This window comes from Culex pipiens, chromosome 1 (assembly GCF_016801865.2).
Source record: "Culex pipiens pallens isolate TS chromosome 1, TS_CPP_V2, whole genome shotgun sequence".
NCBI lineage: Eukaryota > Metazoa > Arthropoda > Insecta > Diptera > Culicidae > Culex > Culex pipiens.
In genome coordinates this window covers 25853940-25873792 of record NC_068937.1, presented here as the reverse complement: position 1 = coordinate 25873792, position 19853 = coordinate 25853940, and the positions used below count along the sequence as shown (strand labels likewise).

At 33.5% G+C, this 19853-nt stretch overlaps 1 protein-coding gene across 4 annotated transcripts in view; it reads right to left on the bottom strand.

The window, feature by feature from the left end:
* The window catches only part of LOC120413371 (serine/threonine-protein kinase tousled-like 2), a 201370-nt gene that overhangs the window by 137063 nt on the left and 44454 nt on the right, over nucleotides 1–19853 (bottom strand). Inside the window, exon 1 of one of the 4 annotated variants that reach the window (XM_039574159.2) lies at nucleotides 10851–10866. The exons of the other annotated variants lie outside the window; for them this stretch is intronic. Coding sequence (XP_039430093.1) covers nucleotides 10851–10856 — 6 coding nt within the window. The 5' untranslated portion in view covers nucleotides 10857–10866. Of the gene's footprint in view, nucleotides 1–10850; nucleotides 10867–19853 lie in introns of those variants that run through there. 4 annotated transcript variants of the gene reach the window in all.

Below are 19853 nucleotides of genomic sequence, written 5' to 3'. Positions count from 1 at the left end.
ACAAAATATGGCAACAGCGCGCGCGCGGAGATTGTCAAACTGCAGAGATTGGCGCGGGGTGAATGGGCACTACTTGAATGTTTTTGGAATGGGTTGTAACTAAGCTGAAGTACCTATTCAAATCATTACATGATACCTTTAGCAAAAAGTCTCAACCAATGCGCGATACGAGTTGAACATTTGGAGGTGTAAATTTACATGTTTTGATGTAATTTTACCGAAATTAAGGCCATTCGATTAGTCAAAATCTAATTCCTTGAAACCGACCTGTTCTTTGTGACCACCGGGAAACTGCTACAACTGAAAGAAGTTCCCAACTTAGACGTCCTCTATCTTCGGCGAATTTCGACAACAGGGCTATGCAACCTATCAGTTCCGGGAATCCGGAACGTTCGAAAAGTTAATTTTTTACTGTTTTTCACGTATAGTCGAGACCAATAGTGACGAATAGTTTCAAACATAATATGACAATGATCGGGATTAATTTAAGCATTTTACAAACCACGAATAAGCAGTTTCGATATTGCAATCTGGTTTTCAAGAACATGATATCCTACTATGACAAAAACATGTTTTATTCACAAAGAGTTGAAAATCGATGGAAACATTAATTATTCATCATCGATGCACTGTGCACATTTTCTCCCTCGTATTACAGAGCTGCAGAATATCTTTGCGCTGTAAATTTGGTCAACGCAATCGTATTTCGTCTCTAAACCGAGAGAGATACAAACAAGGTATTTGCTCAAATTCTGCTGTAATTTGTATTCGCTGCGATTTGCCACACGTGTTTCATCTAGAGTCGGACTTAATTAGTGTGTACTACTGCGCGTACTAGCTAACGAGTCGGCGAGTTGGCTAAATTGAGCCGTGCACGCACAGGGTATTTCGCAAGTCGGTCACATCTTTTGCCCTAGTCGTCGTCAACACAGGGTGGTGGCTGGCAAAACTTGCACAAATCCCGTGTCGCCAGCTCTAGGCAGCGCGATAAGGTGGTACACGTGACGGTTTGGTGGGTGGTGGGAGCTAGGAGGGGAGGGGTTGCTATTCCCATATTGTCGATAAATGTGTGTGATCCTCCATTTTGTATTATTTTTTTTTTCGTTTTGCCTCGCTGAGCTCTCTGTGGCGAAATCGCTCTTTTTTTGTCTTTACTTTGTATACCTTCGGGTACGGGGCTCGGAATCGCGGCCTCAGGACCCACGTCAGTGACATTCGAAGGTTTCAGGGTGGGTTGGGGGTAATGAAGGAGGTCATGGAGGGCGGAGGGGGAGGTTGATGGAGGAAAACTGTATTCACTGGTTGGTGATAGAGTTGTTTTTGTGTGCTGCTATTCCATTTCGCATGGCATTCCATTCAGACAGTGCCGAAGTATTGTCAGACACTGTAACAAAGTTCTGGAAATTTCATTCTCGAAAAAAAAAAATCTTAGAAATAAATAAACAGGAAACTTTAGCAAACCCTTATGGAAAGAAATCAAATGTCTTTTCATTTTTTTTAACAGTGTTGCCAGAGTCTCTCTCTCCCTCCGCGCCTGACAACAGTCACACCCGGCCAGATTCAATTAAATTGTGTGTGCATATAAATTCGCCACTGCTATGGTGTGTACTCCCAGGTCCAAACCTCCACCGAGAGGTGGCTTTCGGAGTCGTCATCATCATCGTTCGCAGCATCAGCAGCAGCGACTAAAGGTTTCCACGGGTTAAGGTACCGCCACCTTTTCGGATTCGACCTGGTCGTTGTTGCTGTTGTTGATGACGATGATGATATGGCTCCGTGGAAGCTGCTCGGTTGCTGGATCTGGGTTGTATTTCAAGCAGCGGCTCCCTTTTGTGGGTATTTCGTCCCGCTCCTCCTACTGTTTCTTCCGACATTCTCCCCTAAAACTTGTCATCATCATTATGCTATACGATACAATTAGGGAACCTACGAAATTGATGGGCTTTCTATCTCAAGTTAAAAAAAACTAACTTCAACAGTGTCTCGCCTTGACCACCGGTTATCGGTTTCGGAGTAACCAGATTGGGTAAGAGAATGAAGGCATGATCTTAGAAGATCGTATCGTTAAATTTTATGAAGCTTAATATTCAACATGAGGGGGTTTCTCCGAAGATTTCAAGATGGTTATGGTAGTTCTGGTTTCCACGACCAAGACTAGCTTTTATAATATTCCGAAATTCTGGAGCCAATATGTCTCCAGGAACTGAATTTTCTCATTCTTAATTCTGATTTGAAGACTAAGTTGACTATTGACTAACCCTCACACCCACTAATAAGTATAGCCCAAGTAACATTTTAGGCTTTATCTTAGCTGTTAAAACCGCTATAAAACCTATCAGCCAAAACCTACAGTACACACCTAAATGAAAAAAAATATAGAAAAAAAAACAAGAAAAAAAATTACCATGATCTGTAACGGTTAAAAAGAAAAAAATCCTGATGTTTTTTTAATCTGTCATTCATGTGACAGTGTTGTAGAGGAGAAAATTTCATGAAAAAGTTTGTCCAAGGCGCCAAATTTGTAGCTCTTAATTCACTCGAGATATACGTGGTAATAATCGGTAAATTGAATGGTAAATTGATCGGTTTTTATGGTAAATACATTGTTTGTGCTTAAAATTTTGACACACATTCTAAAATTATGAATTAAAACATGTTTAGCCTAAAAATAATGTAAGTTAAAATTCTAAATAATTGTTCGTAATTAAAATTAAGTATTTCCTTTTATATTTGGTCACTTTAGAAAGGATGTCGTATTTTTTCATGGACAATGTATTTTCCATAATAATCGAACAATTTACCCTTCAATTTACGATTTTCACCTCGTTTTCAATATGATTTCGAATAACATTTATAAATAAATTGATTAAAAACCGTCAAATTCAAATTGAGGTATCTAAAAATAGACACCGATAGACACGGAGATATTTTCAGGAAATGTAGTTGGAAGTGTGTTCTTTCAGGTGCATTGTTCGGTTTTGCGCCAAAATGCGCCATTTTGAAAACATAGCAACTTGAAAATAGGCTCAAAATTACTTAAAAATGGTTATAACTTCTCAAAAAAGGCTCAAAACAATTTGCTGTCTTCGGCAAAGATGTGTAACTTTATGTCATAAACAACTCTTCAGAACATAGTAGGCCGCTAAAATGCTAACATTTTGAGTTATCACCAAAAAAGTGTTTTTTTGGACTATTTTTGCAAAAATGGCGTATAAATTTGGGGCCTCCGACAAACTTTCATGAACTTTTCTCCTCTACAACTTTGCCGAAGACGCCAAAGCCCTACAACGTCATTCAACAAAGATAGTTTTTGGTTGACACCCTGGAAGGTCGTCACCTTGTATGTCAATAACTTCAAAAGATAGCCCTTATCAAGTAAAACAATTCTTCCGAAGACACCATTTGGCTAGGACGTCAAATAAAGGAGTTATCAATTTATTTATTTTGCCATTCCGAACACTGTGCAATGTCACCTAATACCCCTCATTTTTCAACTTGCGATATCTCACAAAATATTGATTTGATTTTAAATTTTGATCTTTTCTACGAAAATAAATTTGAAATATAAATAACAAGCATTTTTGAAAGTGCTTATCATCTGATGACGTTTCAGCTTTCTGTATTTCAATGGTTTTTTTTTACAGATTCATAATACCGTAAACCGGGGTGACTTTGATAGGATTTCGATTTGTTTTTAGAATATTTTCCAACTGGTAAGGTTTTTCTCAAGATTATTATTTTTAAAACATGTACTGGGGTAGACAACACAAAGTCCATGCACTTTTTCGGAAAAAAAGTTTTTTCAATAATGTTCTGAAAAATAGTTACGTTAAAAATTCTTAGTTTTAATTCCGGGGTGACTTTGATAGTCATAGTTTTTCTTGTTAAAATCATATTTAAGATGTTCAAACTTTATTTGTTCGCTAAATGTACCATCACTTAAGTAGCTGATATAGTTTTTAAGAAAAAAAATCAATGTTTGTATTTAGTTAACTAGGTGTATAAACTTTTTTGCAAAATACATATAAATTTTAGGTAAAATTGTTAAAAAGTCGGAATTTTGCTGAATTTTGTTAAAACTAGTTTTGTTTGTAAAATTATCGATTTATATTGCATTTTATACTGAATTCGAAGCACGAATCACAAGTTTGCACATTTTACATGAAATTTGTTCAACTGAAATTGCCTTTTAATTTGGAGATTTTTTTTAAATTGTGTTTCAAAAACACATATTATTTATTATTTACAAACTTTTTTAACCTTCTCCTAGTGGAAAATTGTCCAAAGAATCCGAAAATGCATTCCGTTTTCCGATTAAAAATAATGTTCATTGAGAAAATCAAGACACTTTGAGAAGTTTAAAATAATGACTTTCATCAACATTTTCTTAACTATAGTTAACTAACTTTTTAAACTTGTCAAAATTTTATGAAAAGTTCTTCTTGATGTACTTTGAACACTTCTCTACCACGGTCAGTATGTTTCTGAACCATTCCTTACGTATTTTAATTGTACTCTTCATTTTGCGAAAAAATCGCAAACCTATCAAAGTCACCCCGTTTTACGGTACGTTTCTTCTTCACAGGTTCCCTAACTTTCTGATGATAAAGACACCCGCAATGTTGTTGCTCTATGAGCAATGAAGCGCTGCTGCTGCTGCTGCCTCCTAGCGGCCTAAACGCGAAGAAAGCTGATAGTGCTGTGTACGACTGGAGGAAGTAGGTACTCGTTTGGCATCACCTTAATGTGTCGTATTTGCGTCGTATCATGTTGGAGAATGAGAATTTCTTCTTTCTATTTTTCTTTCAGTTCATGGATTTAGCCCGCAAAAACGCACAGGGTGTGCCATTCTACGAATTTCCCTATTATCATTCCAAGAGTACGCCCTAGACCAAGCCCATGTTTGTCAACGTTTTCTGGAGCGGTGGTTCTCCGCCACCGTCTGCCATTGATTTATGGCAAATTGAGAAAACGGGCCCAGTGACGGCCGGGCCAGGCCCGAACTGAAACGGGACCACCAACTCCACCCAAAACTCGCATACTGGCCCCGCATACTGCTCTTTCTCTAACCTAGCAGCGCAAAATAGTGTGTGGAGCAGCGGTCACTGACCTCCCGCAGGGGTCCAACTAGCCTCGAGGGGTGTTGGAGTTGGACCGCACCATCCAGCGTGGAGTCAATTTGTGCTGCACTGCCTACACTGTGAGATTCTGGGAGATTTTTTGTTGTCTCGAATTGCACTTCGTTTTTTTTTTTTGCTTCTCTCATTTTGTGTGAGTGCCACGCCGTGCCATTTCCATTCGTCGAGAAGTTTCCACGTTAGTCTAGCTGACTGGGAATGGTTATGGAGGCCTTCCAAAGTAAACGAACATGCGATCGCAATCGCAGTTGGCAAAACACTGTGGCTTTTTTAAAGTAGCTTTCAAAACAAAACTTGTTAAATGTTTTTTTTTTTTTTTTTTTTTTGGGAGGGTGATCCAGCCGCACATCGTTGATGTCGAAACCTCTAAACTGGGCCCTCGTCCTTTCACGTCCGTCAGTAGTCTTGTCGTACATTACAACTAGAATCAGATCTGCCAATGAATTAGTACACTTTGACCAAATAAACACTGACGCTGTATGGATCTGACTCTACAATAAATGCACAGTTGTGTGTTATTCATAAGTCCAAAATGTTCAATTATTCATATAAGTCCAAATATTCATTTGCGGATAACTACCTAACTTGAATTGAATACAAGATTTAAAGCAACCTATCCGAAAGCTACTCTTATCTCAAATCCCCGACATTTAGACAAAATAAGTTTCTTGTAAAACCTGTCTGGCTTCTTTTAAAAAACAAAACAAAAAATAACAGTTGATATTTTACAAGTCGTGAATTGAAAAAGAGACGATCATTTGTTCGTCAGAATTCCAGTAGATCCTCGATTAGCAACAATGGCTGATACAATCATAATCCGACAACCGCTAGTTCAACAGATCAACGAATTTAGTCCGATATCATTTCACTATTGATTGATCGAGACTCTATGGAAATTTTGACAAATCAGAATGGTTTTTATGCTACTTGAATGAAAATCACCGATTCTGATAGAATTACTAAATTCACTGTTACTAATTTTGTCCCTAAATAACTAAAGGCAAAGTATTAAAAGTTGATATGTATAGTTAAAATCCTAAATTCTACAAACACTATTTTTTTAAACCCGCATCCTAACCTGACACCCACATTAAGATAGGGAAAAATCACATATGTAGCGGTTCATTGTACAAATGTGATATTTCCACTATCAGAGAACCTCCTTGTCTCGATGACAGCTTACCAGCCATCGATTAAGCCCTGAGACTACGCCAAAGTGGGTTCTCGCAGCATGAAGTGGTGTCCATGTGTAAAAATGGAAGCTTCAGCAATATACTGAACACTTCGATTTTAATTCCACATCGAATCAAATCATACTCTTTGCCAAACAAGCATCAAACCTATGACACTCATTATGACAAAGCCCAGGGAACTTTCAAAACAAAACTTGTTAAATGTTCAAGCTTTACAATACGAGATGAACATGATTTATATTGCTTAAACGTTAGTATAAAATTGTTGTTAGTTTTGCAATTTACAATTTAAATTCACGCTAGAATCCTGTTTTTGTTTTATTTTTTAGATTTATACCACATAAAAAAAAAACTTAACATTAGAATTTATGTTGGTATCACGTTTTAATTTAGTGAGTATGAATAATAAACATATTTAGTTTAAACATATTTCCAATTTATCAAGATTTATGTAAATTTTTCGGAATCCCGCACATTCAAAAAGAGTTTGTTTTACCTTTCGGTATAAATGTTTAAAATATATATTGGAAAATTGGATACCTACACAGTAAAAGAAATCATGGTAGAAATTAGAATGTAGAGAGATTTTGTGTAAGAAAATATTACCTCTAAAAATGTGTAAATTTAAGCGATTTATTTGTGATTTCACTTATTCCACATAATTGAGGTAAAAAATAAGTAATGTTGAACCATAAAATTTTAAAACTTTCAAAAAATCAACTTTTTTCTCTGTGTTAATGAACTAAATTTTATCTTAATGCATTTAAAACTGGAAAAATATCGAGATTGTTAATGATAGAATGATCGAGGTCCGATAACGATAACGATGGTTCTATCGTTAGGGATCGTTATTCCGTTATCGTCGCTATCGTTATCGTTATTCCGAGAATTCTATCGGCGATAATTTTATCAACGATAACGGACGATAACTTATTTTAAATATATTTTTAAATTGACTTAATCCAACTAAATTATGTTATATTCTCAATGTTATCATTTAGAAAATATTTTTTTTTGCTAAAATGGTACGTTTCAAAGCATATATCCAGAGTTTTTTTTTTAAAAAGGTCCTATACGCTTTTGTTTTTCGTGTGTTTATAGGACCTTTAAAAATCTCCAGAAATACAAAAAAATACAAAACACCGTATTTTTTTAAAAGTACTAAAATTTTCATAATTTGCAATACGGGGATCGAACGAAGCAAAATTTGGTACGCTTTTTCACTGTTCTAGTATTGTTGGAATTTAATACCCTAGAATAGACAAAAAACGTATTTTTTCGAAAATACTCAAATTTTCACAAAATTGTTCGAAAATACTTTTTTTTGTAATTTGCAAAACGATTATCAAACAAAGCGGAATTTTGTATGCTTTTTCACTTTTATTCGAGTTTTTGTTTTATAAATACTAAAATTTTCACAAAATTCCGAAGTTTTTTGAAAGTACTCAAATTTTTTATAATTTGCATAATGTGTATCAAACGAATTAAATTTTTTGCGTGCATTTTCATTGTTTTAGAGTTTTTTAATAGTAGTTTATGCAACATGTTGCAAAAAGAAGATTTTTTCAGCACGAGTCGTACATTTATCCAACGAGGTTCACCGAGTTGGATAAATACGACGAGTGATGAAAAAATCAAGTTTTGCAACAAGTTCCATACAACGTTTTTTGCAATTCCGAAAAACACCCTTTGAACAAAAATTATAAGACAAATGCCCATGAATTGAGTCAATGCATCGTTAAATCAAAAAAATGTTGAAAAGTATAACTTTTCCTAACAAGTGCTGAAAAGTTCAACTTTTCAGCATCCATTTTAGTGCTGAAAAGTAGAACTTTTCAGCATTTATTTTGAAAAGGGTTACTATTCGATTCTGTTATTTTTGGTACAGAAAAGTAGGCTGTTTCGTCGCTCAAGAATGACAGGAAAAGTAAATAGTTTCACGACGGAATTGCAAAAAATAATATTTTGACGGTGTTTTGTAAAAAAAATAGTATTAACCCTCTACAACCTAACCCCGCCTTTAGACGGGCTTCGATCTAAAAAATCGCCAAAAATCAATTTTCCAACCGATTTTTGATATTTAAAAAGCATTGGAAAGAAGAACTCTTAAAATTTTAGAAAATTTCAGGGTTGGAAGTTTAACTTGTTTTATGTGACTTTGCCAATGTCTTTAAAAATGTCATTTTTTTAGGGGTCAACTTTGGCTGTGTTTTTTACTAACATTTCCTATATTTTCAGTAAAAAGAAGTATGCAGTAATTTTTGTAGTGTCCCAGACTATGCCTCTACGCATTTTTTTGCAATTTAAATGATGATGGTGCGATTCTATGGCAGAAAATGTGAAAAACATGCAAAAAATTGAAAAAGTGACTGTAAAAACATGAAAAAATTAGATAGGCGAAATGTAATTATATTAGACGGTAGAGTAGGCCAAATACTACCAAAAACAAACATAAACTAAACAAGATAAATGCAAATTAAAATACTAAAAATGAAACAAGAAAAACATAAAACAAGAGAAGTAAAGTTTTTCGCAGAACAAAAGTTGCTCAAAATGACCTCCTGAACACGGGAAAAATAAATATTTTCGAAAAAAAAATTTGGGCAGTAGAGGGTTAAATTCATATTGCATGCTATGAAAATTTCAGCATTTTCGGAAAAATACGGAAAAATGTATCTATCGATTTTTTTTTTCATATATTTTATAACGGAAACAAATAAACACTAAAAAAGAGCTTTAAAAAAGTTTAAAAATTTGATGGTTGAATATTGCCTCCATTCAGAAGTAATTTTAACTCAATGTATGTGGAAGTTTTCAGTGTGTGTGGAGGATTCTCTCCTTTTCAATGTAATTTTAGCTATTTTTGGAGAATGTAGAATCACATATGAAATGATGTATACATATTTACACATTAAAGTGGTAATATTACACTTTTTTCTGACACATATTCTGTCAACATTCCCCTAAATAATAATATCATATTTTTTTTACTGTATAGATTTTATGGAATAAAAATAAACTATTATAATTTCTCGATGTTAAAAGATAAATTCAAACACAAATTAGTATTAAAATCCTAACTATGATGATAACAAATCATTCTCTAAGATTTTTAAAATGAATTAAATGAAATGAAAATAATGTATGTAATATCACATAAATAAATAATAACAGTGAAAATGTTTCAAGAACTTTTATAATTTCAATCAGATATGAGTTTTAATGCGTTCCCGAGCAGACGGAAATAACTTGGGAATAACAGTTTTTGATATTTGAAAATACTAGGCCAATAACATTTTATGTTATTTATAACAAGATTCGTTATTCGTCGCTATGATTTGTTTGTTATTGAATTGTTATTGTGATAACAGACTAGTAACATTTTTTGTTATTCTTCGAACAAACCTTTGTTATTATTTTTTTGTTATTTCAACAACTTATCCTATCATCCCAATAACAGTTGGAGGTGTTCAAATTGTGTTATGATAACATAAACTGTTATTAAACCCTTATGCAAAAATGGATTTTTCAAGGAGATTTCATAACACTTTCTGTTATTTTAACAGTATTGTTATTGAAATGGCATGAATTTTGTTATTACCGTCTGCCCGGGCTTCAAGATAAAAAAAAAAAAAACACAAAGTTATTGGAATAGGTAATTTCTGTATGATTTATTTAAATTTCAATCTTAAGTAGCAACGTTTATTTTTATCGCGTTCTTCAAAACATATCAAATAGGCTTTAAATAATTCTTAATTAGGTTTACAGTTACAGGGTTAAAAAAAATCTGATGGTAATTTTTAAATTATTTTACAATGTTACCTACTAAACATGCAATTTATAAAATTCATTAAGTTAGTTAATTAAATAATTAACTAATTCAAATTCTAAATAAGTTATCAGGCTGCTCGTACTTATTTTATTGCAAAATTATTGATCAGATCAGAGTCATCTACAATAAATTTTCAATTTCAAGAATTTAGCTGGAAAATTCCCGTATGTCGGTATTTTTAATGTCCCGGAAAATTGGACTCAATGTTCTTAAATTATTTAAAATACTTAACAAACTATTTACAAATGTTTGATTTTCATTAGGATTGAAATCTTTTGAATATCATTTTTCTTAATTTTAAAAATTCTTAATAAAATAAATCAAGAAAGAAAAATAATACAGCGTCAATCAGTAACTCAAAGGTGACGAATGCTCCTCCCTTTGTGCGTCTTATTTTCTGTCATCACAAGGTGACAAGGCACTGACAAAGACTATCACGCACCGATGACGTACGCGCACCGAAAAGGGTCATTATTATGGATCGATGAAAAGCAAACAAGTTTTTTCTTATGCGTGCTTCCTCTCTGGTGGAGTCGCATCACACACACCATATTTGGGTGTGCGCATTTATTGCGTGTTGTGACATTTGTGGTTGATTAATTCGAGAAAGAAAAAAACAACCTCTTTGGGCGTTTCCCAATTAAACTTAAGCCATCCGAGCATCTTAACTTACGCATGAGATTTTACCATCATCGTGACTTACCTGTAAATAGAAGAAAAAGAAAAAAAAGAATGCGTTAGTATTGGTGCAAATTTAAATGCCCTCGACAGAGGAATTCAGCACGCGCAAAAAAAAAACAACAAAACTGGTCGGCCATCTTTTGACCGTTCACCGAGCTAAGCAAAAAAATAAGGCCCCCGTAAAACAGTCCTCCATCCAGCGAAAATCAGCAAGATGTAAATCAAAGAAACTGGCTCCCTTCCCCTCTTCCCAGCTCCATCCTCCAGCCGAGGGGTCCACCAATACCATCAAGAAGTAGAAGAAAACGCAGCAAAACAAGAAAAAAACTGCTCGCAAATGACCTTTCCGCTTTTCGAGCTGCCCACCATCGTCTGACCCCTCGACCCCCTTCACCCCCTTCTGTCACTTTTGACGTTTTGCACCGTGCAAGCTCAAATTGATTGAGCGGTGGTGGTGGGGGGCTACTCAAAGGTTTGCCACGCCGCGCCAGGACGGAAGCGCAAATAGCAGTGCTGCCAACCGCAAGAGAAGAGAAGATTGAAAGAAACACACAAATCCAAAACCGAAATCTACATCGAATGAATGCAGAAAAGTGAAAGAAGAATAACGATAACAAGAAGACAAGCAGACCGACTCGCGCTCTACATCATTGCCCATTTCCGCACTGTGTTGCTCTTTCTTGAGCGAAAATGAGCGAAATAATCAAGGAAAACACAGAGAGAGAGAGAGAGAAAAAGAGCGAGACAAAACAAACAAGGGGCTAAACAACAGTCACTTGAGAGCATCACCCCTTCTGATAACCGAGGGGTCCACCAATTGCGTGTTTTTTTTTTGTTTCGTTACAGGTTGAAGGAAGGAAGCAACAAACTTCAAAACTTCATCAACATTGCCCATATCTTCTCTCTTTCCATCTCATCTTTCAGCAGAAGCAGAAGCAGCGGCAGCAGATTGCGAAGCAACAAAAACTCTCACTGGTTGGAGTTCTCCTGGTGAAGAAGGGGTTATGGGAACAGGAGGGGGAAGGTGGGGTGAAATGGCTACAAAATATTCTCGGAAACAAGTTCCCACTAAAATATACCAATTCAAATTCGTTTGCTCCAAACTTGGTAAACAGCTGATTTTACGGTTGAATCAGCCAACATTTTAGCAAAATTTAACAATTTGGAAATGAATGAAAAGCAGACCCTGATAGCTCCGCTTAACAGAAAAAAATTATGTTAATATTCATCAGAAAATGGTGACAGATTTTGTGTCAAAAAAAGTGTAATATTACATCAGAAACTGCTGAATTTTCACATTTTAACACATTTTTTTATGTATAATTACAAAAAAAAAGGTAATATTCAACCAACCAAGTTTTCAACATTCCAAAATTCAACATTTTTTGTTGTGTGGCCAAATACATTCGTCCTTCTTATCAAAAAACTAGCTAGAACCGGCAGCATGGACTATTTCATACAGGTTATCAGTTTGAAACTAAAACAAAGTAAGCGGACGTCTCGTATTGTGTGTGGTCCTGTTGTTTGTAGTATTTTTGCATTTTTTTATTTGAGTTTTTGTATTACTTTTGTAGTTTTATGTTTTTGTGTATTTCTGGGAATTTTTGTGAATTTGCATATAATTTTGTATTTTAATATGTTTTTGTGTGTTTTTTTTATTTTTTTAAATTCGATTCAGTTTTTTTTTATATTTAGGTATTATTGTTATTTTAGTATTGTAAATTTGTATTTTTAATTTTTTAAATATTTGCATTTTGGTATTTCTGTCTATTAATATTTCTGCATTTCTTCCTGAATTTGTGTTGACTTTTGTGTATTTTTTCTTTATTTTAGGGGTACTTTGAAGTTAGTTCTGCGTATTGTTTTTGTTTTTTTTTTATTTAAGTATTTAGTTTAGTTTTTTATTCTTGAATGCTGTATTTTTATATTTCTTTTTTTTTATTTGTGATTTTGTTTTTTTTATAAATTTTAATATTTTAGAGTTCTGTATTTTTGAGTTTTTTGTATCTATATTTGTATTTTTCTAATAATGTACTTTTGTATTTTTAAAACTATTTTGCAGTTTTTTACTTTAATTTTTATATGCATTTTGTGTATTTTTGCGTATTTTTTAATTTTTATGTATTTTTGAACATTAAACAAATTGTATACAAAAATACAGGTATTTTCGGTTTTTTGAAAATTGAACATTTTTTTTTATTTCCGTATTCGCAATATTGTAATTATGTATGTTTGTATTTTGTAATTTTTTATTTTGTTATTATGTAAATGTAATTTGTAATTTGCTTTTTTTTATTTTAGTTATCTTTACTTTTCTATTTTGGTATATTTATGTGTACTTTTATGAATTTTTGTGTACTTTTGATTCATTCGGCGTATTTTTTTATGTATGTTTTTAATTCAGTTTTTTTTTTTCTTGAATGTTTGTATTTTTATATTTTTGCATTTAATTTGTTTTGTTTTCTATTAAAATATTTAAGTGATTTGTGTATTTGAATTTATTGCATTTTTATATACTTTGTATCAATGTACTTTTGTATTTTTGTGATATTAAATACACAAGAGCAACTCTCTACGAAATCGGCCGATTTCGACCATTTTTATTTTTTGTATTTTTTTAATTTGACTCAAACTTTGTGGGTACCTCCCCTATGACCAAAAAAGCTATTTTGCGTCATTGGTTCACCCATACAAGTCTCCATACAATTTTGGCTGCTGTCCATACAAAAATGGTATGTAAATATTCAAACAGCTGTAACTTTTTAGTGAATTTTCTGATCAATTTGGTGTCTTCGGCAAAGTTGTAGGTTTTGTTGAGTACTTTTGAGAAAAAAATGGTACACGGAAAAAAATTGCAGATTTTTTAATCAATTTTTTTTTTTCACTGAAACTTTATTTCCCAAAATACGTATTTTTTGATTTTCGAGATTTTTTTATATGTTTTAGGGGACAAAAATCCGCAACTTTTGAGCCATAGAGAAATATGGTCAAAAAATCTGCCGCAGAGTTATGATGTTTTGAAAAAATAGTGATTTTTGGAAAAAATTGAAGTTTCCTGCAAAAACAAATTTGCCATTATTTTTTAATAAAAAAAAAGTAAATCTTTCCCAGTTCCTGAGGGGAACACCCTTGAAGAGTATCGGGGCCGGCATTTACAAAGCGGATTCAGTGGCAATTTCATTCTCAACTTAATGTTAACATGTTAAGGTTAATGTTAACATTCCATAGGTCTAGGGCGTCCAAATTTCCCGGGTTTAGAATTTCCCGGGAAACGGGAAAAATATTCTTGGAATCCCGGGAATTCCCGGGATCCCGGGATTTTTTTTTAAATCGGTCATAAAATCTATTTTTTCATTATATTTGTCTTGTTTTTCAAGCTAAAAATCATAGAATAAGCTCAATCATATTAATTGGTGATATTCTACACTTCAATCTGAACAAGGATGACAGTTTTTAAATAATTTTAATGAAATTAAAACAAGTTTTTTGTTCTTTATTGTGCTTCGGATTTTCAATGAACTACAAAATAATTCAAATTAAATAAGTCTTATATAAAAATATTTCTTTATTATTATGACATGACCAGAAAAGCTTGAAAAATTTATTCGAAAATATCTTTAAAAAAACAAGAGGCAACAACAAATAAAATGACACCAGTCAATGTGAAATTTAAGATAAGTTTTGAATTTCATGTTTAATATAATAAAAGTTTATGCAACAAGGGGCAAAAGTTTTTTTTCAGCACGTGTCGTACATTTATCGGATAAATCTCGATACATAGAAAACTCTTGGCGCAATGGTTGTTTTGAAAAAGTAATCTAGAAATACGACAAGTGCTGGAAAAAACAAGTTTTACAAGTTGCTTACAACATTTTTTGTAATCCCGAATATACGCCTTTTGAATGGAATTTTTGCAAACATCCATGTGTTAAATAAATTCACCGCTAAAATTAAAAACAATAAAATAAAAATTTAACTTATTCACACTAGTGCTGACAAGTTCAACTTTCACAAAAAACTTTTGCAAAAAAACATATTTTACAAATTATCTTTAAGTTACTACCGAAAACTAGGAAAAAACAGGAATACAGTCTGAATAGGTAAGGAGATTTTAGAGCAATAAATTTGGAAATCGGTGTTCTGTGAAATTGTTTTGTTCTGTTCCTATTTTAACCAAAGTCATTCAAAACATCATGCAATAAAAATGGCTAAATAGTTTGCCCCACATGCCGGTGTTTGATGAAAAATAATTTGATTTGATTTGTTTCCCAAATTTTAAATCATAAAAATACGTAGATTTCTCAATCTTTTAAAAATATTTAAAATCAAATAGGAAATATTTAAAGCGCTAAGCATTAGGCAGATCGGTAAGCTAAAATATTAACTGTTTCCCCTAACAAACCGAATTAATGCTGATATATGTCGAATACAAATTATAATGCTTTAAAATTATTATCGATTATGAGGTATTCAACTGTTCATCTATTTCCACAACCAAATCTGAATTTCCAGACCAAAACTTATTTTTTTTTAATTTCGGGAATTCCCGGGACAAAATATAAAAAATCCCGGGATTCGGGAATTCCCGGTTTTGGAAAAATCCCGGGATTTTTGTCCCGGGAATTCCCGGGATGGACACACTACATAGGTCGCCTCCCTAAGGTGTTGTGATAAGGTCCAGTTTGTGACGATACACTACCTTTCCTTTACTAAGCAATCGAATCCAGAAGAGAAACGATCACCAGTTGTGTTGGTCCGAGCCGGGAATTGAACCCCGATCTGCCGCTTACTAGGCGGGAGCGTTACCACTAGGCTACGTGGCTCGGATGCAAAATTGAATTTGCAATCAAAAAGTACAGTACAGATTTTTTTATAAAGGGCTCTGTTTTCAAGATATAGCCACCGAAAGTTTGATTTTAGCAAAATATTTGCAGTTTTACAATTTTTAAAAATAGTGACCATGAGTGACCATTTCTAAAAATATATTTTTTTAAAGTTCAGAAAATTTGCTATAAAATTGTCTAAGAGACATTGAAGATTGGATCTCGGGTTGCTGAGATAGAGCCGCTTTAAGAAAAAGAAACATGAAAATTTAAGTTTTCTAAATCTCACCAAAACAACCCACCATTTTCTAATGACGAAATCTCAGCAACTAATGGTCCGATTTTCAATGTTAAAACATGAAACATTCGTGAAATTTTCCGATCTTTTCGAAAAAAATATTTTGAAAATTTTTAAATCAAGACTAACATTTTAAAAGGGTCAAACATTGAATATTACGCCCATTTAAAATGCTAGTCTTGATTTAAAAATATTGCGGATTTTTGTCCCCTAAAACATATCAAAAAATCTCGAAAATCAAAAAATACGTTAAATTTTTTTGGGAAATTGAGTTTTAGTGAAAAAAAGTTGATTAAAAAATCTGCAATTTTTTTTCCGTGTACCATTTTTTTTCTCAAAAGTCCTCAACAATACCTACAACTTTGCCGAAGACACCAAATTGATCAGAAAATTCACTCAAAAGTTAAAGCTGTTTGAATATTTACATACCATTTTTGCATGGACAGCTGCCGACATTGTATGGAGACTTGCATGGGTGAACCAATGACACAAAATAGCTTACTTGGTTATAGGAAAGGCCCCCACAAAGTTTGAGCCAAATAAAAAAAATACAAATAAAATCCATTTCCGGTTTTGGTAGAGAATTGCTCACTTGCTTTTAATATTCAAATCATATGCTTTTAGATAACTCAAAAGCTTAAAATTTGCATTTCTCACTCGGTCGCTGATGTGCCTTCCAGCTTAAATATTATTACAAGAAATTATTGAAATCAAATAAAATGACATAAAAAATTGCTTTCAATCAAACTCAATGCGACTTCTAAATAAATTAAAGTGTTTGTTATTTCTTCAATAAGTCCATCGCACCCCACGCGCCTCCTCTTATTCTCTTTATTTCTCTGTTTTTCCACCGTGTTTCCCGATGTTTTCATCCGATACTTTATTACACACTCTGCCATGACCGTGTAGTATTATAATACCTCTAATCTCTGTCTCTTTAAATATAATTTATAACACTTTGCACGTTGGACTGCCGCTCGCTCTCGCGCATTCTCCCTCTCTGTTGCTGTTTACTTTTCGAGAGAGTGAGTCTCTCAGAAGCAGAAACAGCGCAAAGAGGAATCTCCCCACAAAGTGGCGGCGGCGACGATACGTCATCGCGGCGGAACGCGCAGCCAAGAAACCGAGCAAAAGTTCGTTTTCCCACACGATGACAAGCAGGCAGGCAGTCGGCAGGGCTGCCAATAAAAGTGAGTAAAATTAAACCAAGTGTGTAACCACACTCGACCCCTCGACGATCCCTCCCGAGAGAGTGGGAGTGGAACGAAAATAATTACACATTTTGAAGAGGGGCTGGCGGGGAGTACCTAGCAGGGTTGTGTAGATTTTCTTGAAATTCTTTTTTTTTTAATTTTTAAATTTTTCAATTGAAAGTATAATTTATTTTTTGAAGAAATTTAATTTTAACAAAAATCACAATACTTTTTACTCCTCGAAAAGTCACCTTTCCTGTTTACATTTCTTTATCCGGGACTTCACAAACATATTTATGGCATGAATAAACGTAAAGTAGTCGTACAAAAGAGAGCGAACTTGATGATGATGATGATGTGAGAGAATGCGCGCACAGCCGGAAAATCGTGAGCGAAATTTCAACTGATTCAACAACAACAAAAAATCACAAGAGAGTGAGAATTCTCATCGTCGGCCGCACTGGTTCGGGTGTCATGACCGAGACAAATCGTGGCCGTCGTCGGCGTCGAACGATTCGGTCGATTATCGCGGGCGCGCGACGGAATTCCGACGACGGCGCTCTGATTGTGCGATGCTGCTGCTGGGGGATTCAATCACGATTGCACTGTCAGCTGCTGTTGCTGCAGGCACGGAGGGAATTTGGATGTGGGGATTGTGGGTTAGGTGACCTAGTTTTTCTTCGTGAAGGTGAAATTTTGAGAAAAAACAGTTCCTGATTTGGTTATGATCGTGAATGAGTTTTATAATTTGGATACAAACATTTCAATGGTCGTAACGCTTGCTCAGAGCGTATCCTAGTCTATTTAGCTTCCCAAAAACCGTATATCTTTAAGCGAAACTTCTTTGGGGATATCGTGGAGAATTTTCCTTATCCCCTAAAAAAAATGGAGCATAAACATTCTCTGTAATTCAAAGAAAATGTATAAATCGGAAAACGATATATATACATGACATTTTACTTGCGAACGTACTATTATCGTTTTCGTTGGTAAGTTTAAAAAAAAAAAAATGCACGATGAACTTAAATACATGATACATTTTTTTTCAAACTTTGTGGGGTTCTTCCCAATGACCAAAGAAGCCATTTTGTGTCATTGGTTCACCCATACAAGGCTCCATACAATTTTGGCAGCTGTCCATACAAAAATGGTACGTAAATATTCGAAAATCTGTAACTTTTGAAGGAATTTTCTGATCGATTTGGTGTCTTCGGCAAACCTGTAGGTATTGATGAGGACGAGGACTATTTAGGAAAAAATAGGCACACGGAAAAAAATTGCCGATTTTAAAATTAAAATACAATTTCTCAAAATCGGTATTTTTCAATTAAAATATATGAATGAAATTTTGTGCTGTGTTTTAGGGGCCATAGAGAAGCATGGATAAACAATCTGCCACCGAGTTTAAATTTTTTGAAAAAAAAATCTTTTATTTTTGAAAAAAAAAATCTTTTATTTTTGAAAAAAAAAATCTTTTATTTTTGAAAAAAAAGAAATCTTAGTAAAATTACTTCAGTATTTTAAATAAAATCAACTTTGCAATCAAAACGTACTTCACAATTTTTATGACAAGGTGCACAATTTTTATGACATAACCACTTTAAGTTTATTTTAACTAAAAAAATCCCGTTTTTCGATTTTTTTAAATAGTGTCCATCCCTGAATCATTTGTGAAATTTATTCATCTATTCGAAAAAAAAAATATTTGGAAAATTTTAGAATCAAGACTGGCATTTCAAAAGGGTCAAACATTCTATATTACGCTAGTAGAGAATTGCTTGCAAAAAAAAATCAACACAAAAATGAGTTGTAATCGAATTTATAGTTTGTGGGTGTTTGAGGTCCAATCCAACACCCGCTATGGGAAACAATTTTCTCCATGTTTTCTATAAAAGGGTCATACTAATTTTAAAAAAAATCATGCATTTTCTCGTATTTAAACTTTTGAGTGAAAAACAAAAAAGTGAGATAAAAATTCCTCAATTTTTTTTTTTGAAAATTTATTCAGTCTGATAGAAATGTTCTGTGTTCTCTTTTGATGGAAATTCTTTCACTTATGTTTGAAATAGCTTAGATTTTAAATTGGTATAACATATTTTTGTAAAATGTTATACTGAAAAGGCAAATAACTAAAATTTCAAATTTCGAAACATTGAAGCCTAAAAGAAGTATCACAAAATGCAAGATGCTCATTACCACTTATAATACTTTCAAAATTTGCGATTATCCGATATTTTGTATGGGACCTCGGATTATCGAATCATGAACAAAAACAAATCTTATTTTTATTATTTTCATTTCTTTTTTGATCGCCTATTAAATTGAGAAATGCATTTTTCAGCCGTTGCAAATATTTTTCAAGGTTTATGTACATGAATCAATGTGGCTAAAAATGAAAAACTAACCGTTAAAAGAAGGTATTAAAAAAAAGTAGTTGGAGAGAGTTGATGTTCCACTATTTTAAGGAGATAGGGAAAATCTCCACGGTATCTTTAAATAAGTTTCGCTTGGATTTGAAAGGTTTTTGTGAAGGTATAAGGTCTAGGATACGCTCTAAGCAAGCGTTGCGACCATTGACATGATATTTTAGCGTGGTAAGATTTATTCTCAAGCCAAGCAATCGGATGCTATTTGCGTATTATAATTTTAAAGCGAAAATAATTTCTCACATAAAAAAATAATTTTCAATCAATTT